Here is a 26,323-nt window from a genome sequence, read left to right on the forward strand (position 1 = left end):
TGTTTGCTTCTGAGTCACGTAGACTTTGAGTTGCTTGGACAGATGTTGGCCACTTTACTCTGGTACCTCATGTAGAGCCTTCCAGCACTAGATGAGCTACTTTTTTGGGAACTGGCTCTCCTCTGTATTCCAACCAGGTCTCTCCATGGTCCATACCAACAGCATATGGTGTCTTCATCAGTAGGATCTTACTACTAACCTCTGGTCGGTATTCAAGTGTTCTGACAAAAGTCGATCTTGTTTAAAATGTTTTGGGAGATCTAGTAGGTCTCTCTGATCAACAGCTCATTGTGGATGTTGACCACATTGTGGTACAGGGAATTATAGGCAAGGGCCAAGGGAAAAGAAAAAAAAAAAAGAGAGAAGAAAGAGAAACTGGAAAAATTTGAGGTTAGGTTTTGTCTCATTCTTTCCAGGGCTCTTCGATTCAGGTGCTCCCCCTAAGGTCCTCTTAAGGGTTCCACTTTTTGTCTCACTTCCAAGGTATTAGATTCTATCATACCAGTTCAAGTTAGGTATAGTTTGTGTTTCCTGCCACCCTTTCCCTTTTCCCTTCCCCATGACTCACCCTACCTATTGTACGCTGCTCAATTCAGCTATGTCAGCAAGGGCAGATCCAGGTCAGGAGCTTCAGATGCAGGAGATCATGAGATAGTTGTTTTTCTGTGATTGTGTGAGTTCACTTAGAATGATCTGTTCCAAGTTCAACCATTTTTCTAAAAATTACAATGTGTCATTTTTTCTTACTGCCAAGTAGAATCCCATCATGTAGATATACCACATCTTAATTATCCATTCATCCAATATTGGGCATCTAGGTTGATTCCAGTTTTTAGCTATTATGAATTGAGCAGCAATAAACATGGTTGAGCAAATATCTCTGCACTGAGACATGGATCTTTTACGGTAAATGCCCAGTAAGGGAGTAACAGGGTGTGTTGGTAATTCTATATTCATTCTTTGCAGGGGTCTCCATATTAATTCTACAGTGATTGTGCCAGCTTACATTCCCACCAACAGTGATTGAGTGTTCCTATTGCTCCACAGCCTCACCAACATTTCTTTTCATTTGATTTTTTAATGTTTGCTATCCTTACTGGGGTAAGGTGGAATCTCATAGTTGTTTGAATTTGAAATTTCCCAAAGGCTAGGGATGTTTAACCTTTTCTTAAGTCCTTTAGACATTTATAATTTTAGATCTCTGTCCCACTTTTGGAGTGGGTCATGTGATTTATTTTTTATTGTTTAGTTTTTTGAATTCTCTGTAGATATTAGGCTTCTGTCATGGGTAGAGCAGGCAAAGAATCTTTCCCATTCAGTGGGTAATTTGTTGGATCTGCTTATGGTAGGTTTGTGCAGAAGCTTTTTAGCTTCATGAGATCCCATTGGTTGAGTGCTTGTTTAATTTCCTGTGCTATTGGGGTTTTGTTCAGGAAGTTTTTTACAGTCCTATATCTTCGAGAGTACCTTCTATTTTTTTCTTCCAGTAGTTGAGAGTTTCAGGTCTTATGTTGAGTTCCTTAATGCATTTGGAATTGAGTTTTATGTATGGCCAGATGAGTGAGTCTAGTTTTATTTTTAACATATGGTCATCCAATTTATGCAACACCATTTGTTGAAGATGCTATCTTTTCTCCAGTCTATTTTATTGGTACCTTTGTCAATGATCAGGTAGCTGTTGTTACTTGACCTAAGTTCTGGGTCTTCAATTCTGTTCCTTTTGTCTATGTTTCTATTTTTATCCCAATACCATTCTGTTTATGTTATTATGGCTTTGTAATATAGCTTTATATTGGCCATGGTGATACCACCAAAGGTGTTTTATTTTTTTTATTTTTTCTGAGTATATGTTTGGATATCAAAGGCCTTTTGACATTCTGTATGAATTTGAGATTATTGATTTTCAATATCTGTGAAGAATGATGCTGAGATTTTTATTGGTATTGTGTTAAATCTGTATATTGCTTTTGGTAGAACTGCCATTTTAACAATACCAATTCTACCTATCCAAGAGCATCTGAGGTCTTTTCATCATCTCAAGTCCTCCTCTATTTCTTTCTTTAGTGTTTTTACATTTTTATTATATAGGTTTTTGACATCTTTGGTTATTGTTATTACAAGGTATTTAATAATTTTTGTTGCTATTGCAAATGGGACAGCCTCACTGGTTTCTTTGTCTATGCATTTATCCTTTGCATATAGAGAAGTTACTGATTTTTTTGCATTGATTTCATATCCTGCCACTTTGCTGAAGGAAGTTATCACCTTTAGATTTTTGAGATGGAGACATTTGGGTAACATATATAGGGTCATGTCATGTGCAAACAGGGCTAATTTGACTTCTTCCTTTCCAATTTGGATCCCTTTTATTTCTTTCTCCTGTCTTATTGCTTGGCTAGTACTTCTAGTACTATCTTGAAAAGTAGTGGTGAGAGTGGACTCCAATGTCTTGTTCCCAATCTCTTTGGGAACTCCTTGAGTTTTTCCCCATTAAGTATTATTTGGTCTTTAGGAGCTTTATATATAGCCTTAATTATATTGATTTATAAACCCTCCATGTCTATTCTTTCCAATGTTTTGATCATGAAGTCAGGTGTATTTTGTCACAAGCCTTCTCTGCATCAAATGAGATGATCATGCAGTTCTTATGGGTCAGTTTATTTATGTGGTATAATACATTGACTGATTTCCATATGTTAATCCATCCCTGCTTCCCTGGGATGAAACCTACTTGATCAAGGTGGATAATGTTTTTGATGTGTTGTTGAATTCAGTTTGCAAGGATTTGTTCAGGATCTTTGCATTTAAGTTCATTAGGGATATAGGGCTATAGTTATATTTCCTTTTTGCATTTCTGTCTGGTTTTGATATTAGGGTGATGCTGGCTTTATAAAAGGAGTCAGGGAGGATTCCCTTGTCTTCGATTATGCAGAACAATTGGAAAAGATTAGTTTGAGTTCTTCAGTTAAGATTTGATAGATTGCAGTTAAGAAGCCTGAGGTCCTGAACTTTTCATTTTGGGAGGTCTGATTACCTATTCTAATCTCTATGGATGTGATAGATTTGTGTAGGAGACTAATATGGTCTAAGTTCAGTTTTAGTACATGCTACATGTCTAGAAATTCATCCATTTCTTCCAGATTATTTCATTTTGTGGAGTAGAGGTTTGGAAGTAAGCTCTGATGATTCTTTCAATTTTATTGATGTCTCTCCTTTTTCATTTCTGATTTTATTAACTTGAGAATTCTCATTTTGCTTGATCAGTTTGGCCATGGGATTGTCAATCTTGGTTATTGTTTTCAAAGGACCAGCTTTTCCTTTTATTGATTTTTTTTAATTGCCTTTTCCTAATTTCCAATTCATTGATTTCTGCCCTAATCTTGGTTATTTTTTTTGCAGTCTGGAGCTCTTTGGATTGGATTCTTCTTGTTTTTCCAGCACCTTTAGGTGGACAGGCAGGTTACTGATTTGTGATCTCTCTTCCTTTTTAATGAGAACATTTATGAATTTAAGAATTTTCCCCTTATGACTGCATACACTGAGTCCCATAAGTTTTGATAGGTTGTGTTTTCATTATCATTCAATTCTAGGAATTTTACAATTTCTTTTTTGATTTCTTCCATGACCCATTCATTGCTTAAGTGTGTGTTGTTTCATTTACAGGAGCTGATGGAGTTCTTGGTGTGTCTCCTAGTTAATTTCTAGCTTTAAAGCATTGTGATCTGACATGATACAAGAAGTTACTTCAATTTTCCTAACTTTATGAAGGCACACTTTATGGCCTAACATATGGTCAATTTTGGAGAAGGTTCCATGGGCTGCTGAGAAGAATTTGTAATCTGTAGAGTGGGGTGGAATGTTCTGTAGATATCTGTCAGATCTAGTTGAACTATGATGTTGTTGAGCTCTATTATTTCCCTGTTGATTTTCTACTGATGATCTGTCCATTGATGATACTGGAGTATTGAAGTCTCTGATTATGTTGGTGCTGGTGTTTATTTCTTTTTTATTGTCAAATAGGTTTTTGTTTTTGTTTTTGTTTTTTTTTATAAACTGTGGTACCCTGTGTTTAGTGAATAGATATTTATGATGATTGTGATGTGCTTATGTTGGATCATTTCCTTGCTGAGTAAGAAGAAGCCTTCTCTGTCCTTTTTAATTACTTTTGGTTTGAAGCATACTTTATGAGATATTATATGCTTTTATGATATATATATATATATGCTTGTTTTTAATTTCTATTTGTTTGAGGTTTGAATTAATCCATACCATGATGCGATGTTTTATGGGGTTTGATGCTTTCTTGTGTTCTGTACTGTTTTGGGCCTGGTTTATTTTGGTTATTGTGATCTTCTTGTTTGTTCTTCTTTAACTGTTCTGTGTGGAGTATCCCCTCAAGTATTTTCTGTAGGTTTGGCTTTGTGTTCATATAATCATAGAGTTGACTTTGTACATGGAAAGTTTTTCTTTCACTATCTGTATTATGAAGGATACTTTTGTCGGGTAGGGTAAATTAGGTTGGAAGCCTTGGTTTTTCAGCATTTGAAATGTTCCTTTCCAGGCCCTTCTGGCTTTCAGTGTTTCCATTGAGAAATATGATGTAATTGTGATCAGTTTGCCTTTTTATGTTGTAAAATCTCTTTTGTTGCTTTTGACAGTATCTCTTTGTTTTTGTTGTTAAGAGTTAGCTATTTTTTGTCTTAGATAATTTCTTCTTTGGTCTTGTCTGTTTGGTGTTCTGTGGGATTCATGTATCTGGATGGACCTCTCTTTTGCAGGATTTGGAAAATTTTCTTAAATAATTTTGTTGATTATGGTCTATATACCTCTGGCCTGGATTTCTTATCCTTCTGGTATACCCATGATTCTGATGTTTGGTCATTTTAGGGCATCCCACAGTTCCCTTGTATTCTGTTCACTAGATTTTTTGAATTCAGCATGGTTTTTGGCCTCCTGATGTATTTCTTCTGTCTTATCTTCCAGGTCAGAGGTTCTGTCTTCCACATGAGTAACTGTGTTGGTGAGGGGTTCTCAAGCGGTTTTTATAATTTCTGTTTGATTTTTGTTTTCTGTTATGTTATTTTGCATCATTTCCATCACTGTTTGGGGTATTATTTCAATTTGATTTCTGGTTTTCTTGATGCTTCTTAGAGTTCATTTTTGCATTTGATGAAGACTTCATTAAGCTTAATCAGGTAGTTGTTGAGATCTTCCATTTATTGACTTACTTTCAATTTATTCATATCTCTTTGGAAGGTTATAAGATTTTTTTTCAATCAAGTTAAGCCTATTGTCAAAAGCCAGTTGCTCTAGGAGATGATTCTGTTCAATTTCATTGATACAATTGCTGGTTCTTTGATGGTTTGCTTCTAGTTCAGCAGTTTTTTTTGCTTATGGTCTCATTGGTTGTTGTGTTTTCATTTTGGGAATTAATTTCTGTTGTTTTTCTGTATGATTTCATTGGAGGCTTCCATTGTAGGACTAGATATCCTTGGTGGATGTCTCTCAGTCTTCTGACTTTTGTTGGCTTTGTTGAGTTGTTGTCTCCCCATTTTTGGAAGACTCTTTATTTTATTGAAGAGGAAGCAAGTTTTTGTCCTTTGGCCCATTCACCCTCTGTCTCAGGTGAACAGGGATATTGTTACCCAGTGGCCCGTCAGGAACCAGAGCAAAAGGGCTGATTCCACAGTTCACACAGGGGCCAGGCCTCCCTAAGCAAGGTACAGTGCAACCAACCAGGGACAGGGGACTGGGAGGAGCAAGGGAACAGAGATCTGGCCTACTTTGTTCAGCACCCTCCAGCACAGAGATCAGTGCAAGGAACCCAGACCAGTGAGGTTGGAGGAGTTCCGAAACCGGGGTCTGCTATATTCACTCCAGACCATCATGCCCACCTGAACACTGTCAGTGCAGGCAAGCCAGACTAAGAGGTGGGAGGAGCCCAAAAACAGGGGTCTGACCTACTTACTTCAGACTACCTCACTAACCCACACACTTTCTGAGCCAGGAAGTCAGACTGGGGAGGTGGGAGGAACCCAGAAACGAGTGTGGCTTACTCACTGCAGACCTCCATGCCAGCCCGTCTGCTCATTGTTCACACCGGCCATGGTAGACTTTTGAGTCAACATATATTCACACATTCATTGAAAGTGTTTATTGAGTATCTGTAAAAAGCAACATCCTGTTCGAGGCACAGTGAAAGCAATAAAAGTACAGAACCACAGCATCTCCCTCTTCTATAGAGATGGCTGTAATATGATAGGATGTGCACAGGATAATTCAACAAAACCTTTACAGCACTGGGATAGTGAAGTATCAGAGAGCTGGTTAAGTAGATACTGCATGTAGAGCAGTGCAGAAAGAGGTCTGCACAAAAGGTGAGCTCGAGGAAAGAGCACACGCACTGCAAATCAGTGAAGAAGATAGGGTTGTGATGGGGAACCGAAGTGAAATAGGTCAGAGGAGTCACAGGTAGGCATGAAATTGACTATCATAATTTTGGGTAGCCTTTGGATTTTATTCAAAAAAGTATGAGAAGTCCAGAGTATTCTACACCTAGGAATGGCATGCTGAGTTACATCCGTTCAATGGGATGACCTTGAGATTTAGTGGAGAGAAAAGCTACAGAGAAAAGGTTAGAGAACAGTGAGTAGTGGGCAAATGCACCAGTTAACGTGGGGCATCATGGAGTTCTTGACCATGGTGACAGTCGTTGGGTGATTAGCGGTGTCTACACTGGGCAAGTATTTCACAGGCATAGCTGACATGGCTGATACTCCTACCCACTGGTGTTAATTATATTATGAACAAATTGATTATATGAGTGAATTTTCTACTCTAGAAAACCCTAGGTGCTCATGGAGTAACCCAATAAGCGATGAGAGTTCTTCAACAGAAGGCATAGGTGCTTTTGTTTTTTTTGTTCTGGTTTTGAGTTTTCTTTAACCTTTGAATAGGATTAAACTTGATGAAACTGTGCCACTAATTATAAACCACATTAATTCCATTGCATTGACAAATAACACAGAGTCCTTATAGTTGATTAGGGTCATTTTATTCCCAAAGTTTAAATTACTAAATTGCCCTGGATTGCTGTGGAAAGCTTGCTATGCAAACTGGCTTCAGTCTTCATTCTATATAGTTACAGAATTATAATTCCTGAAAGCTGTTAAAGCAGCCTCAGGAAAAAACAGTGTGGTAATGTTTCTTTTATTTACCAATTTGTTTGGAAGGAATCATTTACAATAATCTGTTTATTAGATGGTAGACTTTCTCTAGACAAGGAATTCTTCTTAGGTGTTGAATATTACCATTAGTTTCTTTGTGAGCATATGTGTGCATGAGTGCTCATACCTGTGCATGTGGACATTTTTAAACCACATGGCATGTGTGGCCATCAGAGGACAAGGTTTTGGGGATCATCCTTGCTTTCCACATCATTTTTAGATAGAGTTCCCTGTCTTGCTTGTTCTTTACCAGAGTACTGGCCATGCTGCTATTCTGAAAGCTTCTGAGAAATTCTCCTGTCTCCTCCTATCTTCTTGCTGTTAGTATACAGGAATTGTACAGAACATCCATGGCTTTTGGTAGCATCTGGGAATACACACTGTGGTACCAGGTTTTGTAATATCTGCTTTTAACAATGAGCCATCTTTCAATCCCTTCAGTATATAGTATTAACCAATTATTGTTTCTTTAAACTTGTAGTGACTGTTACCAGGTATAATTCTGTCAAATGACTATATATATATATTTTTCCCCCTTCTTTGAAGCCTTTGGAAATGTTGGAAACCAGCTGAAACACAGTGAGGTCTGCTCCAGTAAATGAAGATTGCTTTCTCTTAACTCACAGTGGGACGTGAGAATTGAAGCATGGCACTATACCAGTTATTGAGACTATTTTTGCTCTGGGCATGCCTGCCACACTTCTGCTGTCCAGAGATAATGTTCAGAAGGACTCCTGTGCCACAGCAAAGGATTTCAGATGCACATGTGCCAAGGAGTGATGGCAAAATCCTTCACCGCCAGAAACGTGGTTGGATGTGGAATCAGTTCTTCCTGCTTGAGGAATACACAGGATCTGATTATCAATATGTAGGGAAGGTAAGTCTGTACTGATATGGCCAGTCTTTGCATTTTTATTTTATATGTCTATCTGGATAGCACTGAAATCTTTGAGATTGTGATTTTGACAAATTTAATTCTTTCAATACCTATTCCCAAATCATTTTTATTTATAGAGTACAAATTCTATTTTGAAAAACTATGGAATGAATTTAACATACTGAATGTAAATATTTTTTTACATGAACTAATTCTTCTCAAAAAGCAGGTTATGAAGACACTGAAACTGAAGTTGAAAAGTTTATACTTAGGAAACAATGAAAACTGAAGGTTAGAACAGTAATATAAATAACAATGTGTATATGTTTGTGTTTAATTCTCTACAGAATGAGAGAACAAATGTTATTAAACTATATCCCAGTGGCAAAAGTATTTTATAAGTACTGTTTATATGAAAACATAGTTGATATATTTTTGTCCTTTACATTTCTTGTCATGTGTAGGAGTATGTGTTAGGTTTTCATTTTATAAGAAAAGAGCTATTTTTGAGATATACTTCCACTGAGTTCAAAATCATATATTTTTCATATTCTAAGCATTTTACACCTTTTACAGTATTGGTAATAGGGGAAAGATGATATTCAAAATGAAATGCCATGTTGATTCAAAGGAGAAAGTAGGAAACAACAACCGAAAGCAAATGCTGACAGAAGGCAGGAAGAGTCTGCTTGCTCACAGGGCTCTTCGATTGAACTCCTGAGAAGAGAAAGAGAAGATAAATTTTATGGATGCTAGGATGGGAAACTTTCAAGTTATGAATCCTAAGATGTAAAAAGACAGTAATAAAAATCAATCTGTAAAATCCATGAATAGATTTGCTTGGCTCTTCCCAGGCATAGCAGGTATTTGATATTCATCTGTTTCTCTTCATCTCAGGTTTAATGAGGATCTAACAAATGTTTGCAAATTGAGTTATCATTACATTATATACTTTCTCATAATAGCCGACCTATCTTTCTGCTTGTGTCTCACAGAATATCAATACCTTGAAAGCAATAACTGTACTTTACATTACTACTTGTCCATAGTTCTTAAAGTAGAACCTAATATACAGATCACTGATTGAATTAGCTTGAATCATTAAATGACATTTTCTCAACCATCTGTTATGACTTGGCTCTTAGTCAGAGAAAGCTAGTACCAAATTTTAAGTCACAGCGGACAATTAAATTTAGTAACTACTTAAGGTATGGGTGTCTTGATAGACAACCCCACTCTAATTATTCTTACTTTAAAAAAAAAAGTTGATCAGTTATGGAGGAAAAGCTTAAACAATAGGGTACATTAACCAGGGTTCTCTGGAGAAACAGAACTAATAAAATGAACATAGATGCTACAGGGGTTTATTTGATTTGGTTAGATGGTATAGTCTGAGATATCCAACAATGGCTGTCTGCAAGCAGGAGAGACTGAGAAGCCAGTGGATCATCAGTGTATGAGACTGAATGCCTTGGCACCTCCAATCTGATTCTGAAGGCCTGGATGATTTCTGGAGAGCCATAGTTCTTTAGTCCAACTGGGAAGGCTGAGGAAGCTGGGATCTGATGTCCACCAAGGATGACGGGGCAAAGTTGATGCACTTACCAGCGAAGAGCAGGCACACTGTTTTCCTGGAAGGCCTTTATGTACAGGCTGCCACCAGAGAGGCTGCTCTTTTGAGGAAGGTTCTCTTCCCTTAATCCATCCTTCCTAAAAATGCTCTTGAGACCTACCCAGGATCCATGTATCTCACTTGGTTTCAGATGGAAACAAATTGATAATATAGTTAAATGTGAAACAGGAAGACAGAAAGCCAGTAGAAGTTTCAGCTCTGTCTAAAATAAATAAATAAATAAAATATATTAAAAAAATATACATATATAGGCCAAAAGGAAATGTCAAAAATACAATAGTCTAATATGTATAAATTTTAATAATGCTTAGATATATTTTTTATGAAGTATACAACTCTCTCAAAACTCTTAAGTAGTCCTACTGATATTTTTTAGAGTGAACTTATTACATAGGCACATTTTCTTTCAGGAATTCATCTTGCTCTTTTTACTTCTTTGAAGACAGGCGTGTGACATTGATGCTGAGTGCTTCCCAGGATTGTTTATATGTGGGTGTGTTATGTGTGGTAACTGTGAGTGTATGTGAAGACGGTGGAAGACATCCCTCTGTAGGGAGAATAGCGTGCACACTCAGCACAGGAAGAGCTGGAGGCACAGGCGGATACTAGTGGGATGAAGACAAGGGATTAAAGTACATGTTCAGACACAGATTTTAAAAATAAAAGTGCAATTTCCCAGATACGATTTTTTTTTTTTCTACTTAAAGCTGAGAACAACTTGGAGAAAGCATATAGTTAATGACAAAGTTCCAAGATGTGATGTTTTATCTCTCATAGCTTCTTTTACAATGGGTAATAAATTACCTTGATTTTCTCTTGTGTGGAAACAGACTGATCATGCCAACGAATATATGTTTGTGAATATATATTCTTTGTAAGCATATGTATATACTAATATACTATTGAGATATTAGTTTAGTATATAGCATATCACATGTATATACCATTATATTATTAATTAGTTATAGTTTACAGGTTACTATTTTAGTATAGATCTGTACTATATATCATCATAAGCACTTATTATTAATGTAAAGAGCATATCTTCAAAATAAGTAATGAAATTAAAGCATATGGGCTTTCACTTACTAATGTTATTATTTTGAGACAAGTTCTCAGAATGTAGCCCTGGCTTTGAACATATGATCCTTCCCCCTCAGCCTCTGGCAGGTTGGAACTCCTCTTGCACAACCACATCCAGCTTAATTCAATATGCTTATCATTCTTAAAAACAAAACAAAAAAAATCATCCCAAGAAAACCACTGAGTTTCAACTTATGTCATTATTTTTGCATGAGTATCATAATGATTGTCAAGTGGTTAAAAAGCATGTTAAATAGATTTTAATCAAAGTCAGATATTAAGAAAAAAAAATCCCAAGGTTTAAAAATAAAACATAAACTGGCTAGTGAAAACATGACTGTGAGTCAGTGTAGTAAACCAGCTTCCCTAAGGAAGAAAGACATGATTCCACATACACGACCGAGTAACGGGAGTTCCTGCTCATTGCAGTGTCCAGGTAATACGAAACCATGCACCAAAGCAGAGACTCAAGGCCACTCGGAACTTCTAGTAGCTTCATTAGTGTTTTTCTTTTTAAATGTATGCAACATTTTTTTGTGAGTCTTCTTGAGTTATCAGTTATTTCATGCTTTTGACAACCAGAAAACATCTTAAAGTATTTCTTAAATCTATAATCTCTTTCATAAAAAAAGACACCTTTTGAGGTCCATACAGTTACATAATTGCTTCCAAATTCAGGTGCCCATACTTTAGTCCTGATAATTCCATCCAGTATTCCTCACCATTGGCCATTGCTCTGTCCTGCAATTTTCCATATGCAATCCAAGATGCTTTTTGCCAACCAGAAGATATTTGTGTGTGTGTGTGTGTGTGTGTGTGTGTGTGTGTGTGTGTGTGTAGGCATTATTGTTTGCTACAACTTAATTTGCTCTGCACATAACTCATTCCAGACCAAGATCTTGCTAAGCATCCTAAATGTACCAGAAAGAACCCCACCACATTTGCTGGTTTGCAGAGTCAATAGTGTTCAGATGGTGACATGTTTCCCAGGCCCTTCTTTTCCTAGATTGTTTATAGTGTACTAAATAATTAAGTCTTAATTTTATTTCCTTGTGAGTTCTTACATCTAAAATTTCCCTCAATTATCACCATGCTTATTCTCTTGGGTAATGATTAGGGTGGTACTTTGCATATGATAGTTTGAATGTATGGCTCCATAGACTCAAGACTTTTATGTAAATTGATTTGTAACTTGAACCCAGCAGGCAGATCTCTGGTACAGGGGGTGTGTCTCTGTGGTCTGATCTTAGATCCTGGAGTGCAGCCCAAAGCTGTGTTTGGGTGTGGATCTTGAGTCCCTCCATAAGGTGGGTGGAGAGCAGCTTGGGGCTCCGACTGAGGTTTTTGGCCTTTGCTGTGTGTTTGACGGCATCTCTCCACATGGAACCATGGAAACCAGCCAGCTTCTGTCACTGATGGAGCTTCCATGGAATTTGTAAGTCTGAAATAAATCCTTTCCTCCTATAAGCTGCTTTGTGCCAGAATTGAAGGGGTATCTACACAATTAGTATTTGTATACCCCAGTTTAGACTTATCCCCCCTGCACCTCCATGTTTAGGTTATAGTTAGGTCCAATTTTACCATCCTTCTTGGGAGACTTCTGTTCTCTTGTTACTGTGAATGAGACAAGTCACAATCCTTCCAGAATAGGTCTACGGGAATTCTCGGTACTACTTTGTTATTGTGGTGAACAATTAATTTGTACTGTCTTCAAAAACTGCCTCCCTTTCAGAGAATAAACAAATAATATAGGAAGTTATGAAGCTCTTTTTGTTTCTGATACACTAAATGCACAAAGTCAAGTCCAGATTAATATTCCCATGTTCCACTTCTGCAGTGACTGGAAATAAAGAGTAGATAAAGCAGTTCTAAAATTTGTGTCACATGCATCAATTCCTTTAAACATAATATTGAAGACTGGAGAAAGGGATAGTGGTTAAGACACCTGCCAACAAAGCCAAGGGACCCCAGCTCAGTTTCTCAGGACCGATATAAGCCAGATGCACAAGGTGGCACATGTCTCTGCAGCTTGTTTGTAGTGGCTGGAGGTCCTGCTGCACCCATTTTCTATCTGTCTCTTTGTCTTTCTTAAATAAACAAATAAATAAATAATATTTAAAAAATAATATTGAACATCGAGCATTCTATATTTCTGTATATATTTTTTTTTCCTTTTGGAGATTTTTTGATGGGCAATGTTTATAAAGAAATGATCATGAGAATTTGCTAGAGGAAAAAATCTCCAATAAATATTAAAAAGTAATTTAAGAGAGAAAACTCCAATTTGAACATGAGGAAATCCTTTTAACGTAAATATTTCCACTATATTAGACTTTTTTCCTTTTATCCTTAATTATATGGTCACAATCAACTAAAATCTGGCTATATCTCTGAAGGGTTAGAGTTAAGACAGAAAAAAGACTGCATTTCTTTCTACATAAAACAGGTTTTTACAATTGTAGATGAAAAAACTTATTAAACAAGAGTTCAGAGAGGAGAAAATAATAATCTTCAAAAGTTTACTGAAATGACTCCTTCTGAATAAAGTCTTTGTTATTGTTTGATTATATATGATCACAAAGACCCATTAATAAAACAACACGTTGTAGTCAACAAATATGCAACTGTAGTTATGACAGGAATTAAAAAATGAGTTGTGTTGAACACAAACTAGGTGGACACCAGGAAATGTGTGCTTGAACCAACACAATAAGTGAAGCAAAAAAGAAAATTAAGACAGCAGGAAACTTTATTTTTCAACAAGGTGTGGAAAGAAATAAATTAGGATGATGTTGTAGTCATTGAGGTAAACTCCTCTAGATGAAATCATTGCAAATATCTTCCTGAGGAGCAGGTGTTTATAGGAACAGAGACATTTCCCTGATATATGAGGGTTGCACAAAAAATTGAACTTGCATTAGTCTACAATGACTTTTTAATATTTTATTTTCATTTTTATTTATTTGAGAGAGCTAGAGAAAGAGGCAGATGGATATAGAGAGAGTGAGAGAGAATGAAAGAGAGAAAATGGGTGTGCCAGGGCCTCTAGGCACTACAAATGAACTCCAGATTCATGTGTCATCTTGTTCATCTGGCTTACATGTGTTCTGGGTCCTTAGGTTTTGCAAGCAAGCACCTTAACCACCAAACCATCTCTCCAGCTCTATAATGACTTTTGGGCTTAAAGTCAAGCAAGAATTAATAAAATATTCTAAAATTAAATTTTTCTCCGTATAAATGTGATGATTTTTTTTTCTAGCAAATCTTTAAATAAAATCTTTCAGTACATACAATGTCTACAGCTATTACTGCAATGGCACGCTATTCAGATATTCTTTTTGGAAAATATACTTACATTCCTAATTATGGCTTTAACATTTTAATACAATAATTTTGAATTTGAGAGATGCTGAGTGATCCAGACTCACTAGGCAGAATTTGAAAACCTACATAATCTTAAAATTATAAAAAAATAAAATTATATAGGCTATGAAAATGCATATGTTTTGTAGTAGATTCCTCTCAGTTGAAGGGGAGGAAAGAGGTTATAACTTAGGAAGTCAAGTCTGGAAATCCTGTAACTTAAAGTTCACTCAACTATTTTCCAATGTTAATTAGAAATTGAAACATTCCTTTCTGGGAGGGGAAGGGAGTTCCAGAGACTCCGGAAGTCAAGTCTGGGGAAGGGTTTCAAGATTCCACTGTAAAGCCATATAAACAGGAAACAGCTCAAGGAAGAGACTGCCCATTTGAGCTGTCTGCCAGTGATGCGGTGGGCTCAAGACTCTGCCAGTGAGGTGCCTAGAGTGATCAGTGTGCTCTGGGGAGCAGTGTCTCTGAGCTGTCACCTGTGCTGAGGTGGCTTTCCGTGCTGCAGCTGCCAAGCCATCATCTGGGTGGGATGAGACTTCTCATGGCTCAGCTGCCTTTTAGTCATCTGTTGCTACTCTGAGCAATGCCTCCTCCTGCTCCATAAGTAACCCCAATACACTGATTGGCTCACCAATCCTAGTATCGGTGTACTTGTGCTTCGGGCTGACTGTCACCTGAACCCTACTTGGAAAGAAGACGTGCTTTCAAGTAATCCCAGGAAGAAGGTTTCCCATGACATAGTGCATATGAACTTTTGTAGTCATGACATACATTGGTTTGTATTCAGCCTTCAGTGATCTGGGAACTGTAGATTTATTATTTGATATACTAATAGTATAGCATTTTCTGGATATTTTTATTGTATTTTGATATGTTAGGAAATATTTTAAGTTTTGAATTTTAGTTTGAAGCATAGCATTATACTTGTCCCCAGGTAATCTAGTAAGAAATAGACTATCAGAATTTTGAAGTGAAGTATTAAGGGTCATGTGTTAGGTGCAAGAAGGACAAAAATCATCCAGACATGCAAATATTAGGGAAAATGTGGACATGTAACAATATTTTAGACTAAATTGACCTAACTGGGATTTGTAGAACATTTTATACAATAGCAGCATTCATCTAAAGTAAAATGGCATATTCTCCAGAAGAAAAATATGTGTAACCTATATATTTTCTGACTATAATTCACTGTAACTAGAAATCATTAACAAAAGAAGTTTTGGAAAACTCATAGAACACAAAAGTTATGAATGCTTTCCAAAGCATAGGTCATAACCAAAATTTGAAGGAAATTAAAAAAAAATAAACTGAGATAAATGAGAATATAAACATAATATTTCAAAACTCAATATGGAAAATGCAATTCAGAGAAGTGAAATCATAGGAATAAATTCCTATAATAAAGGGATTTCAAATACATCATCCCTCAGGAACTAAAAAGAGAACATACCAAATTCATTGGAAGAAGGAAGTAATGATTGGAACATAAATAAAAGTAGGGAAGGAAATAATATTGAAACCAAGAGTTATCTCAGGAAAAAAGATGACTAAAATTGACAACTTCTTAAACTATGAAAAAAGGCACATGAGAATACTCAAGCAAATAAGAACAAAAATAAAAATTGATGATATTGCAGCAAATGTCACAGTGACTCAAAAATCAAAAGAAATTACTGTGAAAATATATGCTCCAATAAAATGCACCACTTAAGAGAGATGCAAAGTTTCCCAGAAATTCACAGCCTGCTAGGCCTGAGTCAGGAATAAACAATCCTAACAGACCAATAATGAGTAAAAAGATAGAATAAAAAATTCTCATATGTCTAGGGTACAGAATCACACTAAAATTCTTCAGATATTTAATGAAAAAGTAATAATCATTTTTTCTAAATTTAATTTATTAGTTTTCTTTTCAGCAAATACAGGCAGTTTTGGTACCTTTGTTTAGGTTCATCCATGATCTACCCCCTCCCAATGGACCCTCCTTGTTGATGTAAATGGGTCCGGGCATTGTGGAGTTAGCCCACAGTTATTGGTATGGTAAAAGTCTCTGCAAATAATGACTCAACATGTGACTCTGACATTCTTTCCGCCCCCTGTTCCGCAAAATTTCCCTGAGCCATGTTGGGTTCATTTTTGGTCTGCTTCAGTGCTGAGGTGTTGTGGGCCTCTAAATTCTCCTAAATTCTTGAAGTGAAATTGATATCCCCAATTCATCTTATTCTGGTAAAACTAATACAATGAAAATTTATGGTACATGGTAGATGAAGGGTGAGGGAAACTTGTTATTAAAGATGAAAAGAATGTGACCTGAATAACTGGATAGAGGAATTTGGTTTCATTTGGAATAGTAAACAATAGAGGAAAGTGTCAGATTTCACCTTTGGATATTGTAGTAAAAATGCACTACTTTGTTGTAAACTTGGACTTCTAATGCTATGGAACTAGATTACAATAACATGAGTATAGTGAAGAAAGAAGGAGGTCTGTTTTCATTGGTAATTTCTCATTAAGAAATGTTTGTGTATGGACTGGAGAGATGGTTTAGCAGTTAAGGAATTTGCCTGCAAAGCCAAAGGAACCTGGTTCGATTCCCCAGGACCCAGGTAAGTCAGATACACAAGGGGGCACATGCGTCTGGAGTTCCTTTGCAGTGGCTGGAGGCCCTGTTGTACCCATTCTCTCCCTCTCTCTCTCTCTCTCTCTCTCTCTCTCTCTCTCTCTCTCTCTCTGCCTTTTTCACTCTCATGTGAATTAAATAAATAAAATAAATGTTTGTATAGTGTGTGATAGAGAAAATAGAAAGAAAATAAAGAGCAAACTTCATTTATGAAAGAGTTCAAGAATGTTGGGTGTTTTGTAAGACAGATACAGAAACCATGCGACCTGTTAGCTTTGTCAAACATTTAATGCTAAATCAAATACTGTAAGAATTTTGAGTCAAATGGTTTTATGAAGGTGGTAGACAAGTTTTAAAGGGAACGCAGGGACAGATTGCAGAAAGCACAGGTGAACTTGGGTTTTTGCTGAAGATGAGCAAATATAGAGGCAGACAGCATTTGCGGTCAAGGAAACCCTGTGATTTTACCTCTTTCTCATGGGTAAGTCTCCAGCAATGAATGTGGGAGAAGCTTGATTCTTATGTTTTCTTGATTTAAGTGAAAAATTTTAAGCATTCCATCTTTTGTATGTGGGGTGCATGTGTGATTGTGTGTGTGTGTGTGTTCATATGTGTGGGGGAGCACGTGTGTGCACGGGTTCAACTGCATTTATGTATGCAAGTGTGTGGAGGCCAGAAGTCAATGTAGTGGCCTCAGCAGTTGTTCTTCACCTCATTTTTTGAGAGTTTCTCAACGTAAAACTAGAGCTCTCAGATTCAGTTAGTATTGCTAGGTAGCATGCCCCAAGAACCCTGTATCTCCCAAGACCTAATTCTAAGGTTTTTAAGTGTTGCAGGTACCTTTTCCTGTTGATAGAATAAAGCACCTGACCAAAAGTAGCGGACGGAAGAGAGTTGAGTATTCTGGCTTCCCATTCTTGATGGGAAGCTCCGTGATGGCAGGGGCAAGCATGGCATGAGCAGAGGCTGAACATCACCTCTGCTGTAACACGTGCAAATAGCAACCATAGAACAAGCCAACCACCACTGCCAAGCTGCGGGATAATAAGCTTCTAGGCCCACCTCTGGCAACACACCTCCTCCAGCAAGGCTCCACCTCAAAAACTGTCATCATTTGGGGGCTATGTATTCAAAATACACGAGTTTATGTAGGCCACCTACTTAAAACCCCCACAGTAAAGTTCCTGTGAGACAGATGTATCAGAATAAGAAAATAATTTTATTTATTCATTTATTTATTGTTTTTGTTTTTCAAGATAGGTCTCACCTTAGCACAGGCTGTCCTGGAACTCACTTTGTAGTTCCAGGTTGGCCTCAAAATCACATCGGTCTTCCTTCCTACTTTTGCCTCCCAAGTGCTGGTATTAAAATGTGCATCCCTTTATCCAGCCTAAAAAATTCCTTTTTAATTCCATTGTTTTAGGTCGTTTACTAAGAAATCACCCTGACAAGTTTCTGAATATGCTCAACTTCTGTTGAGCTGGATGTTTCTCTGCTAGTAAATCAATTTAAGATTAATTAAGTACTATTTCTTATTTGAAACAAGCATTAAGTTCTGGAAAATATACACATCAGAGAAATTTTAAAATATTTTTGTTGTACTTGTTCATATCTATTCACAATTGCGACTGAAAAATCATCTTTTATGTGTAAGACATGATCCAGTACAAGTACTTTTTTTATTTTAATTGTTCTTGTACGATTCAGAAACCTGCTTATATTGGTCACATAAAGTGAGTTGGATGGTATAAGCTCCTCTTTTATTATCTTACATAATGTGTGTGGGATGGGATTATTGTTTTCAGGAGTATTGGGCAGAATCACTAAAGATACTCTATTGCAGCACACTTTTGTTGTAAGGACATTAATCTGTTGACTTATATTATTTTATGGTCATAGAGACACTTGAATTCTCTTTCTATGTTTGGTTACACTAAATTGCATTTTCAGGTTTTATTCAGTTTCATTTATAAAAACGCAGCAAACACAGAAAAGGATCCTAGACTTCTAAAGGATACTCATATTATTTATAATAGGTATAGTTTTGTCTAAAAGCTATAAGGATATAAATATCAAAAGATCTGTTATATTTTGCATCTCACTTTCCCTATTGTTTACTTTCCAGTTAATTTAAGGCATTTGTCACAAGTAATGAACCAGTATGTATATGCATTAAAACTAAACCATGTGGGGGAGAGGGAAAAACATGGTAGGAAGGGATTATGTGAATGTGTAAATTTTAAAAAAAGGTTTCGTCAGCTATACCTTGAACATATTTCAGATTACACTTTCTTTACTTTTCTGTTTCCTATGATCACAGGAGGAGACCGCTTTGTGTATGGCCTGTGTTCTTAGTTCTTTTGGAGTATAAGACTTCCACACATTTCATGTTTTGATAGATAGATAGATAGATAGATAGATAGATAGATATAGATATATAGATATCTATCTATCTATCTGTGTGTGTGTGTGTGTGTGTGTGTGTGTGTGTGTGTGTGTGTGTGTGTATATATATATATATATATATATATATATATATATTTTTTTTTTTTTTTTTGCGGTAGGGTTCCACTGTAACCCAGGATGACCTGGAATTTACTATGTAGTCTCAGGGTGGCCTTGAACTCCTTGAACTAACTGCAATCCTCTTACCCCTGTCTCTCAAGTACTGGGATTAAAGGCACGTGCCACCATGTCTGGCGATTTCTTTGATATTGTTGAGAGGCTCCCATCAGATAATTCATGAAAAGCCTGACAGCTGTGCTTTTCAGATATTTTTCTCAAGGGGAGACTGTGGCTGTGAGTCCAAGATATGGAGAAGAAGGGCCATTTTAGTCACATCATATCATGGCATAGGCAGATGGTTTCAACATTCAACATTACTTATTGTGAACATAACGACTTTGAAAATGGCTTTGATTTTCAGTATTGGTGTACCCCCCCCCCCCAGAAATCATCAACCATACCTAGCAAACTGAAATGCTGCCAAGTAACCATAGTGGTCGCCATCTCTTCTACATTAAGATGGTTTTGTCAACACTTTGAAATGTCCCATTGGTCACTATGAATGCTTAGGAAATACAAAGTACAGAAAAGTAATATGTTGTACAATTTAACACTAGAAACAATTGAATATTAAAGTGTAACTTGCTTACAGGAAAAATTAAAAAACAAAACTTGAGAGCAGGGTGGGTGGGCTGAGCCTCACCCTACACCCTGATGCAGAGCAGCATGCATGCCCATTATTCTTTGGCATAGTGCCAGCCTCTTTCCCAAGCGCATCTCTGTGAAATACCTCAGTTCTCCCTTAACAGGATGCATGTGAGGCTGTCACCTCCTCTGAGACATCCTGTTCTTTTCTTCTCAACCACTTTTCTCAGTATGACATTAAGATTTTTGTCTCTTCATTTGTGCCGGGCTAAAATCCCAAGAGTTCATTTAAAAAAAAAAAAATCCTGCTCTTATTTTGTTTATTCTGGCTCACTCCAATTTCATTTCTTTTGCTGCTTAATATTCTTTTCCAGTCACTTAATTTATCATGAAATGGATGTGTTTTCTCCCTGTGATCCAAAGCAAAATTATTTCACATTTTGTTATTTGTATATGAACTAAATTACTCTGTGTATACCCAGTAATAAATTACCAATGCATTTTTAAAGGAAGGCAATAATTTTTACCTTGTCAAAATTATTTTTACTCATAAGGTGATTTGTGGCTTTTAGAATAGGCAATATAGTTCATATTTTATAAAGTCTCTCAAGATAATATACAGTGATAATCAATATTTTAAATATGTATTTGGGTGACTAGTGTTATTTAACTATGACAACTTAAATCCATTCACAAAAATAACTTCTTCACAAAATAAAAAATCTAGGTTCACCTCTTCAGCTCATAAATTTTTGTTACATTTTATCATAGCATGCAACAGGTAAAAGCCTATTCTCTTGTAACATTTTTTTATAATGACAGCAATGTTTCCAAGGGACAGGAAACAAAGATATTAAAACTATGTGTCTGTCCAGCATATTGCCTTGAGATAATTGGATCAAAGGACAAGTTATTGAGATTCTTGGAAACAGGGGTGGCATGTGTTCATATACTGTCATAATCTACCACAGGAAACTAGGAACTATAAAGCTATGTATAGACGATCCACTAAGTTTTCCTACTTTTCCTCTCAAGTTGCTGTCAAGCACCAGTGGCTGCATAGGAAATCGGGTCCTCCTCTCACAGGTACACGGGACAGTGTTGGAGTCATCACTGGGCAGAAATGAAAACAAGACTTCTGGTTACTGATGTCAGTCACTTTGGTCCTGTGACTACAGGTGTTAGGTGGCAACTAATCTAGCAGCTAGTACTAAAATTCAACATGACAAAAGTGCTATATTCTTAAAAAAGAACCCTACACATTATACTTCCTGAAGAAACCTTCGTGCTATTAATAATAATTTAAAATATTCACACTACAAAAATAAATCCTGTGCATATGTCTAACAGAGAAAATAAAAATCACCCAAGGAAGCAGGAAAAAAGAAATTAAAATGAAGAGATGATTCAAGTAATTGAAATCTGCCTAGAAATTAAGCATGTTACAATAAGCAGATAAGGATATGAAAAGTAATTTCATTCGGCATGACAAAAACATTAAGCAGGATTACCGATTATATAAAAGACTTATAAATCAAATTTCTCCCATCGGAAGCTATAACGTGTAATAAAAGGTATGGAAGATATAATTGTTGGTTGATTATATATTAGGAAATAAAAGAGTAAGTAGCTTATAGCAAAAGAAGTTATCCTTAATGAAACATAATAAAATTGCTCTAATTTAGCTCTTAAATGGAAATTTTCATCAGTTATGTTTTCACTCCATGCACTTACTAATTTATTTTAGCTATTACATTTTAGGTGTTGCTTGCTTCTTTGTTTATGATTTGTATTGCCACGGACACTATAAACTACAAAGTGGACGAAAATCAGGCTTCCGTTCACACTTGTATGCGCCTGCTGTGCTGTGCCCTAAGTCAACGCAGGAGACGTCAGTGCTGTTCGACTGAATGGGAACCCTCACTGCATGTGCATTCCAGGTTTATTCCTGCACGCATTTACAGTTTCTTTCTCGATGCTCCTGATGGGGCCCATGCCATTGGGAATCATTTATTTACTGTTGTCATGGAAGGATATATTACTTTATTTATGTTGCTGATGATATATTTGAACATTGTTATCTGAGAAAATTATTGGCCTGTGTGAAAAAGTTATTTTATTTATTTATTTATTGGTGGGCACCAAACTTAAGGATCATAGCTATATCAGGTGGTGTTTCCCTGTCCTGTATTATTCATGAATAGATTTGGTGACATTAGATGATGATTTCCCAGCCAGTGAAGACAGAGTGCTTTTTTGTTGTTGTGGGGCTGCTTTCACATTTGCATCTTTGATCCCCTGGTTTTCTTACACATTGCATTTATTTACCGGATGTGTGTGTGTGTGTGTATGTGTGTACGCACATACACACCTATGGGCACATGTGCATATGTGTTTGTATATGTAGGCTAGGAGGCAATATTCGATGTCTTTCTTCAGTAATGACAGAGTTTCTTGCTCACTGGCCTGGGAATACTTCCAATAAGCTGGAAGTGCTGACTCGTGAGCCCAGGGGATCTCCCTGTCTGCGCCTCCCCAGTGCTGCGACGATGAGTCTCTGTCACCACTGCTGACTTTGTAAATGTGACTTCTGGAGATAGAACTCAGGAAGGCTTCTTGCTTGAAAAAGTCAAACAAGCACTTGGCTGCTTGAGCTATTTCCACAGCCCTCACTTACTTCACACATTTTAAATCTGGGTCAAAATGCTGACGAGAGCCAGTCTGTGGCCCTTATTTCCCAGCATCAGTTCTTTGTTTTACTTTTGTGACTGCAGTTGTATATGTGCTTTGCCTGTTAGCTTCACGGATGAGGTGACTTGCCCTCCAGTTGCATGGGTGGGAGGCATGTCCTCACTGTTTCACCGTCACAAGCTGAATCTGCTTTTAGTTTTCATGTGTGTTTCGTGCCTTCTGAGTGCCACGGGGCTGAAGAGCGCAGTCCCCCCGTGAGCAGGCCTCCCTAGAAAAGACGAGCTTGGGCTGGAGAGATGGCTTAGTGGTTAAATGCTTGCCTATGTGAAACCTAAGGACCCCAGTTCAAGACTCGATTCCCCAGGACGCACGTTAGCCAGATGCACAAGGAGGCGTGCGTCTGGAGTTCGTTTGCAGTGGCTGGAGGCCCTGTCATGCCTGTTCTCTTTCTCTCTCTCTCTCTCTTTCCCTATTTATCTGTCACTCTCAAATAAATAAATAAAAAATAAACAAAAAAAATTTAAAAAAAAGAAAAATCTTATCAATGGTTGTTCTTCCTACTACTATGTGTTTTACTTGCCCCTAAGTTGTAACTGCTTCACAACTATTTAAAAAATATTTTTAAAGTTTTTTTTTTGTTGTTTTGTTTTGTTTTGTTTATTGAGGTAGGGTCTCACTCTGGCTCAGGCTGACCTGGAATTCACTATGTAGTCTCAGAGTAGCCTTGAACTCTCGGAGATCCTCCTACCTCTGCCTCCCGAGTGCTGGGATTAAAGGCATGCACCACTACGCCCGGCTATTTTTCAAGTTTTTATATTTTTATTTACTTACAGATATGAAAGAGAGAGAAAAAGGAGGGGGGCAGTGGAGAATGGGAATAAATGGGTAAGAAAATCCGAGCCTCTAGCTGTTGCAAACAAACTCCAGACACACAAGGCCCTTTGTGCATCTGGCTTTACATGGGTATTGAGGAATCAAACCTGGGCATTTTGCTATGCAAACAAGAGTCTAACTGTTGAGCCATCTCTCCAGCCCCTCTGTTATTTTTAGCTGTTCTTAATATAATTGTTCAAACAACTTCTCAAGCATGGCTTAAAATGTTAGTCACTCTTGAAGAGGTTTAATATGTGTTATGAACACATTTTCACTATCCATCATATTTATTTGAATATATATATATACCAAAACATATTGTTCATTGGGTTCTCTATTAAGTTGAATTATTTATTTGTATCTGGCCCTATATATTACCTCCCCTATATTCTAACTCTTCTCAGAGAAAGCTTCCATCATTCTTTTCTCTAGAAATCCTCATGACTTCCTAAATTTCTGATTAGTTTTCTTGGACTTTTATTCTGTTCTTATGTTCATAATAAATTTTACTGTTATTTTCATTTATTTCCAGTACTGTATTCACTGTAAGTTTCATTTATTTCTGTACATTTTTTTTCTGAGTACTGTGATTTCAACTTTATTGAAATGTCTGCTCATATGTAGGGACACACTTTTCTTCATAATTTCTGATAAATTTTAGTTGCTTGTATATTTTGTCCTAATTTTTTATACTTCCTTCATCTTCTAGTAAGTGTTATAGATTTAGAACTGGCCTTTTTAAACCCCTAGTTGCTGAATTATGTACAAGAGTTAATAGGGAAAACAAGAGTGAAAGGCTTCGCTGTTTCTGTGAATGGTCTGGGAATAAGAAATACTATTTATAGGTGTTTGCTTTTACTTGGTCATGACCAACAAATGCAGTGGCTTTACAGCTACTGAAAATGTACAATTTATGCTTTCAGCTTCATAAGTGCATAGTTTCCTGTAAGTAGATTCTTCTTTGTAACTTTTTTAATCTACCATTTTTACCCAAGCACCTTTTGTTCCTTCACTCACTCTGCAGAATCTTCTTTTATTCTGAAATGATTTTGATTTGTTCTTCTTTCCATAAAATATTAATTATGGGTAACCATTGTCATCTATCTATGGAGGGAAAAAATCAGTTTTAAGGTTTGATTCCTCTCAAACCTAATGAATAATAGCTTGCCATCGATAGGATCCCTTATTGGTAACATAAAGACAATTAATGTACTTCATTTGCAGTGAAAAGAGGGCAAGAAACAAGAGTAATCACCTTCTCCTTTGGCACAGTTTACTGGAATGAAAATAGTATTCTCTCAGAGATGATTGGAGTCAGATTGGTATGATAGGGTTTGTATTCAGGTCCTGTCAATATGATCTCACCACCACAGCACAGGATGCTGCTCTGATATAATCTCAGTGATGCAGTATTACTGCAATTATTTTTTTCTTCAGTTATGGTTTAATATACCGTGTTTACAGTTCACACTCTCTTAACTCTGAATGACCCTATGCAAGGTGTGTATGTATGCATATGGATGTGGTTCAATAAGTCTTAACTTGTTATAAAAAAGTTTTGTATACATTATGGTAGAAGATGATAGATGAAACTGTTATCTAGCTACATCTTATGGATGCCTGGACTTCCTAATATTTTCCCATTTCTTTGGAGGCTACCATATTTGGGAGCTTGTACAGTTTGTTGCCAATCTCCAAAAGAACAAAGAAACATACTTAGTGAACTCGCACAGCACCAAGTTTACTCCCTCATTTGCTTTTCTTCCTGATAATTAAAACATTCATATCAAGTGTGATATCAAGTGTGTTGCATTGGAGTGTCACTGTTTTTTTGGGTTTTTTTTTTTTTAAAGAGTACTGATCTTCACCTTAATCTTTCACTATCCTGTGTGGGTGTTTTGAAGAAAATGAATTAGCGATGTACATCGTCATTTAACTTTTTATATGGTATTTTAATTTTGGTTAATACACTTCAGCCATGCATATGAATGACTTCATTGTGATTAAAAAATAAAAGCTTGCAACACATTCAGCCATCAAATGTAGCCTTCCTGCACACCCCTAAACCAAAATAACCACTATGAATCACTCTATATTTGTGTCAGTTTTCATTAGCTTCCACATATAGGAGGATTTGCAGCATTTTTATTTTTTTTTTGTTATTTTTATTTATTTATTTGAGAGTGACAGATAGAGAAAGAGGCAGAGAGAGAGAATGGGCGTGCCAGGGCTTTCAGCCACTATAAATGAACTCCAGACGCGTGCGCACCCTTGTGCATCTGGCTAACGTGGGTCTTGGGGAACCGAGCCTCAAACTGGGGTCCTTAGGCTTCACAGGCAAGCGTTTAACCTCTAAGCCATCTCTCCAGCCCTCTAATTTGCAGCATTTTTTCCATCTGATTCTGGCTTATTTCACTTCATAGAGTGTTCTCCATTTCCATGTATCTTTGTGTCATAATACAATACCATGCTTTCCAAGATGAGTAATATTCAACTTTCTATGTCACCACGGGTTCTTCTTCCATTCACCTGTTGTGGGAGCCTCAACCGATTTCATATCACCTGTTATGAAAAATGCTGTAGTCTATGACTAGAGGTAGGTTGGCTGGATTACAGAGTAGTTATATCTTCATTCTTTTAGAAAAGCTTCCATACAATTCTTCATTATGTGAGGTACAAGGCATCTTTCAACAGGATCTTTCTGGTAGCCTATGGAAGGTTTGAATCCATTTTTGTAGTTCTATTCATTTAGGGTCTCGGGCTTTTTAAAATTCCAGTTTAACTTTGATTTCTTG

General features: G+C 36.7%; 1 protein-coding gene across 1 annotated transcript in view; it reads left to right on the forward strand.

Moving 5' to 3' along the window:
• LOC101605580 (cadherin-10) overlaps window positions 1–26,323 on the forward strand; it is a 183,533-nt gene that overhangs the window by 75,058 nt on the left and 82,152 nt on the right. Inside the window, exon 2 of the mRNA XM_045132161.1 lies at window positions 7,773–8,103. Within this exon, the coding sequence (XP_044988096.1) occupies window positions 7,873–8,103 (231 nt within the window). The 5' untranslated portion in view covers window positions 7,773–7,872. The remainder of the gene's footprint in view (window positions 1–7,772; window positions 8,104–26,323) is intronic.

Source organism: Jaculus jaculus, chromosome 13 (assembly GCF_020740685.1).
Source record: "Jaculus jaculus isolate mJacJac1 chromosome 13, mJacJac1.mat.Y.cur, whole genome shotgun sequence".
Classification (NCBI taxonomy): Eukaryota; Metazoa; Chordata; class Mammalia; order Rodentia; family Dipodidae; genus Jaculus; species Jaculus jaculus.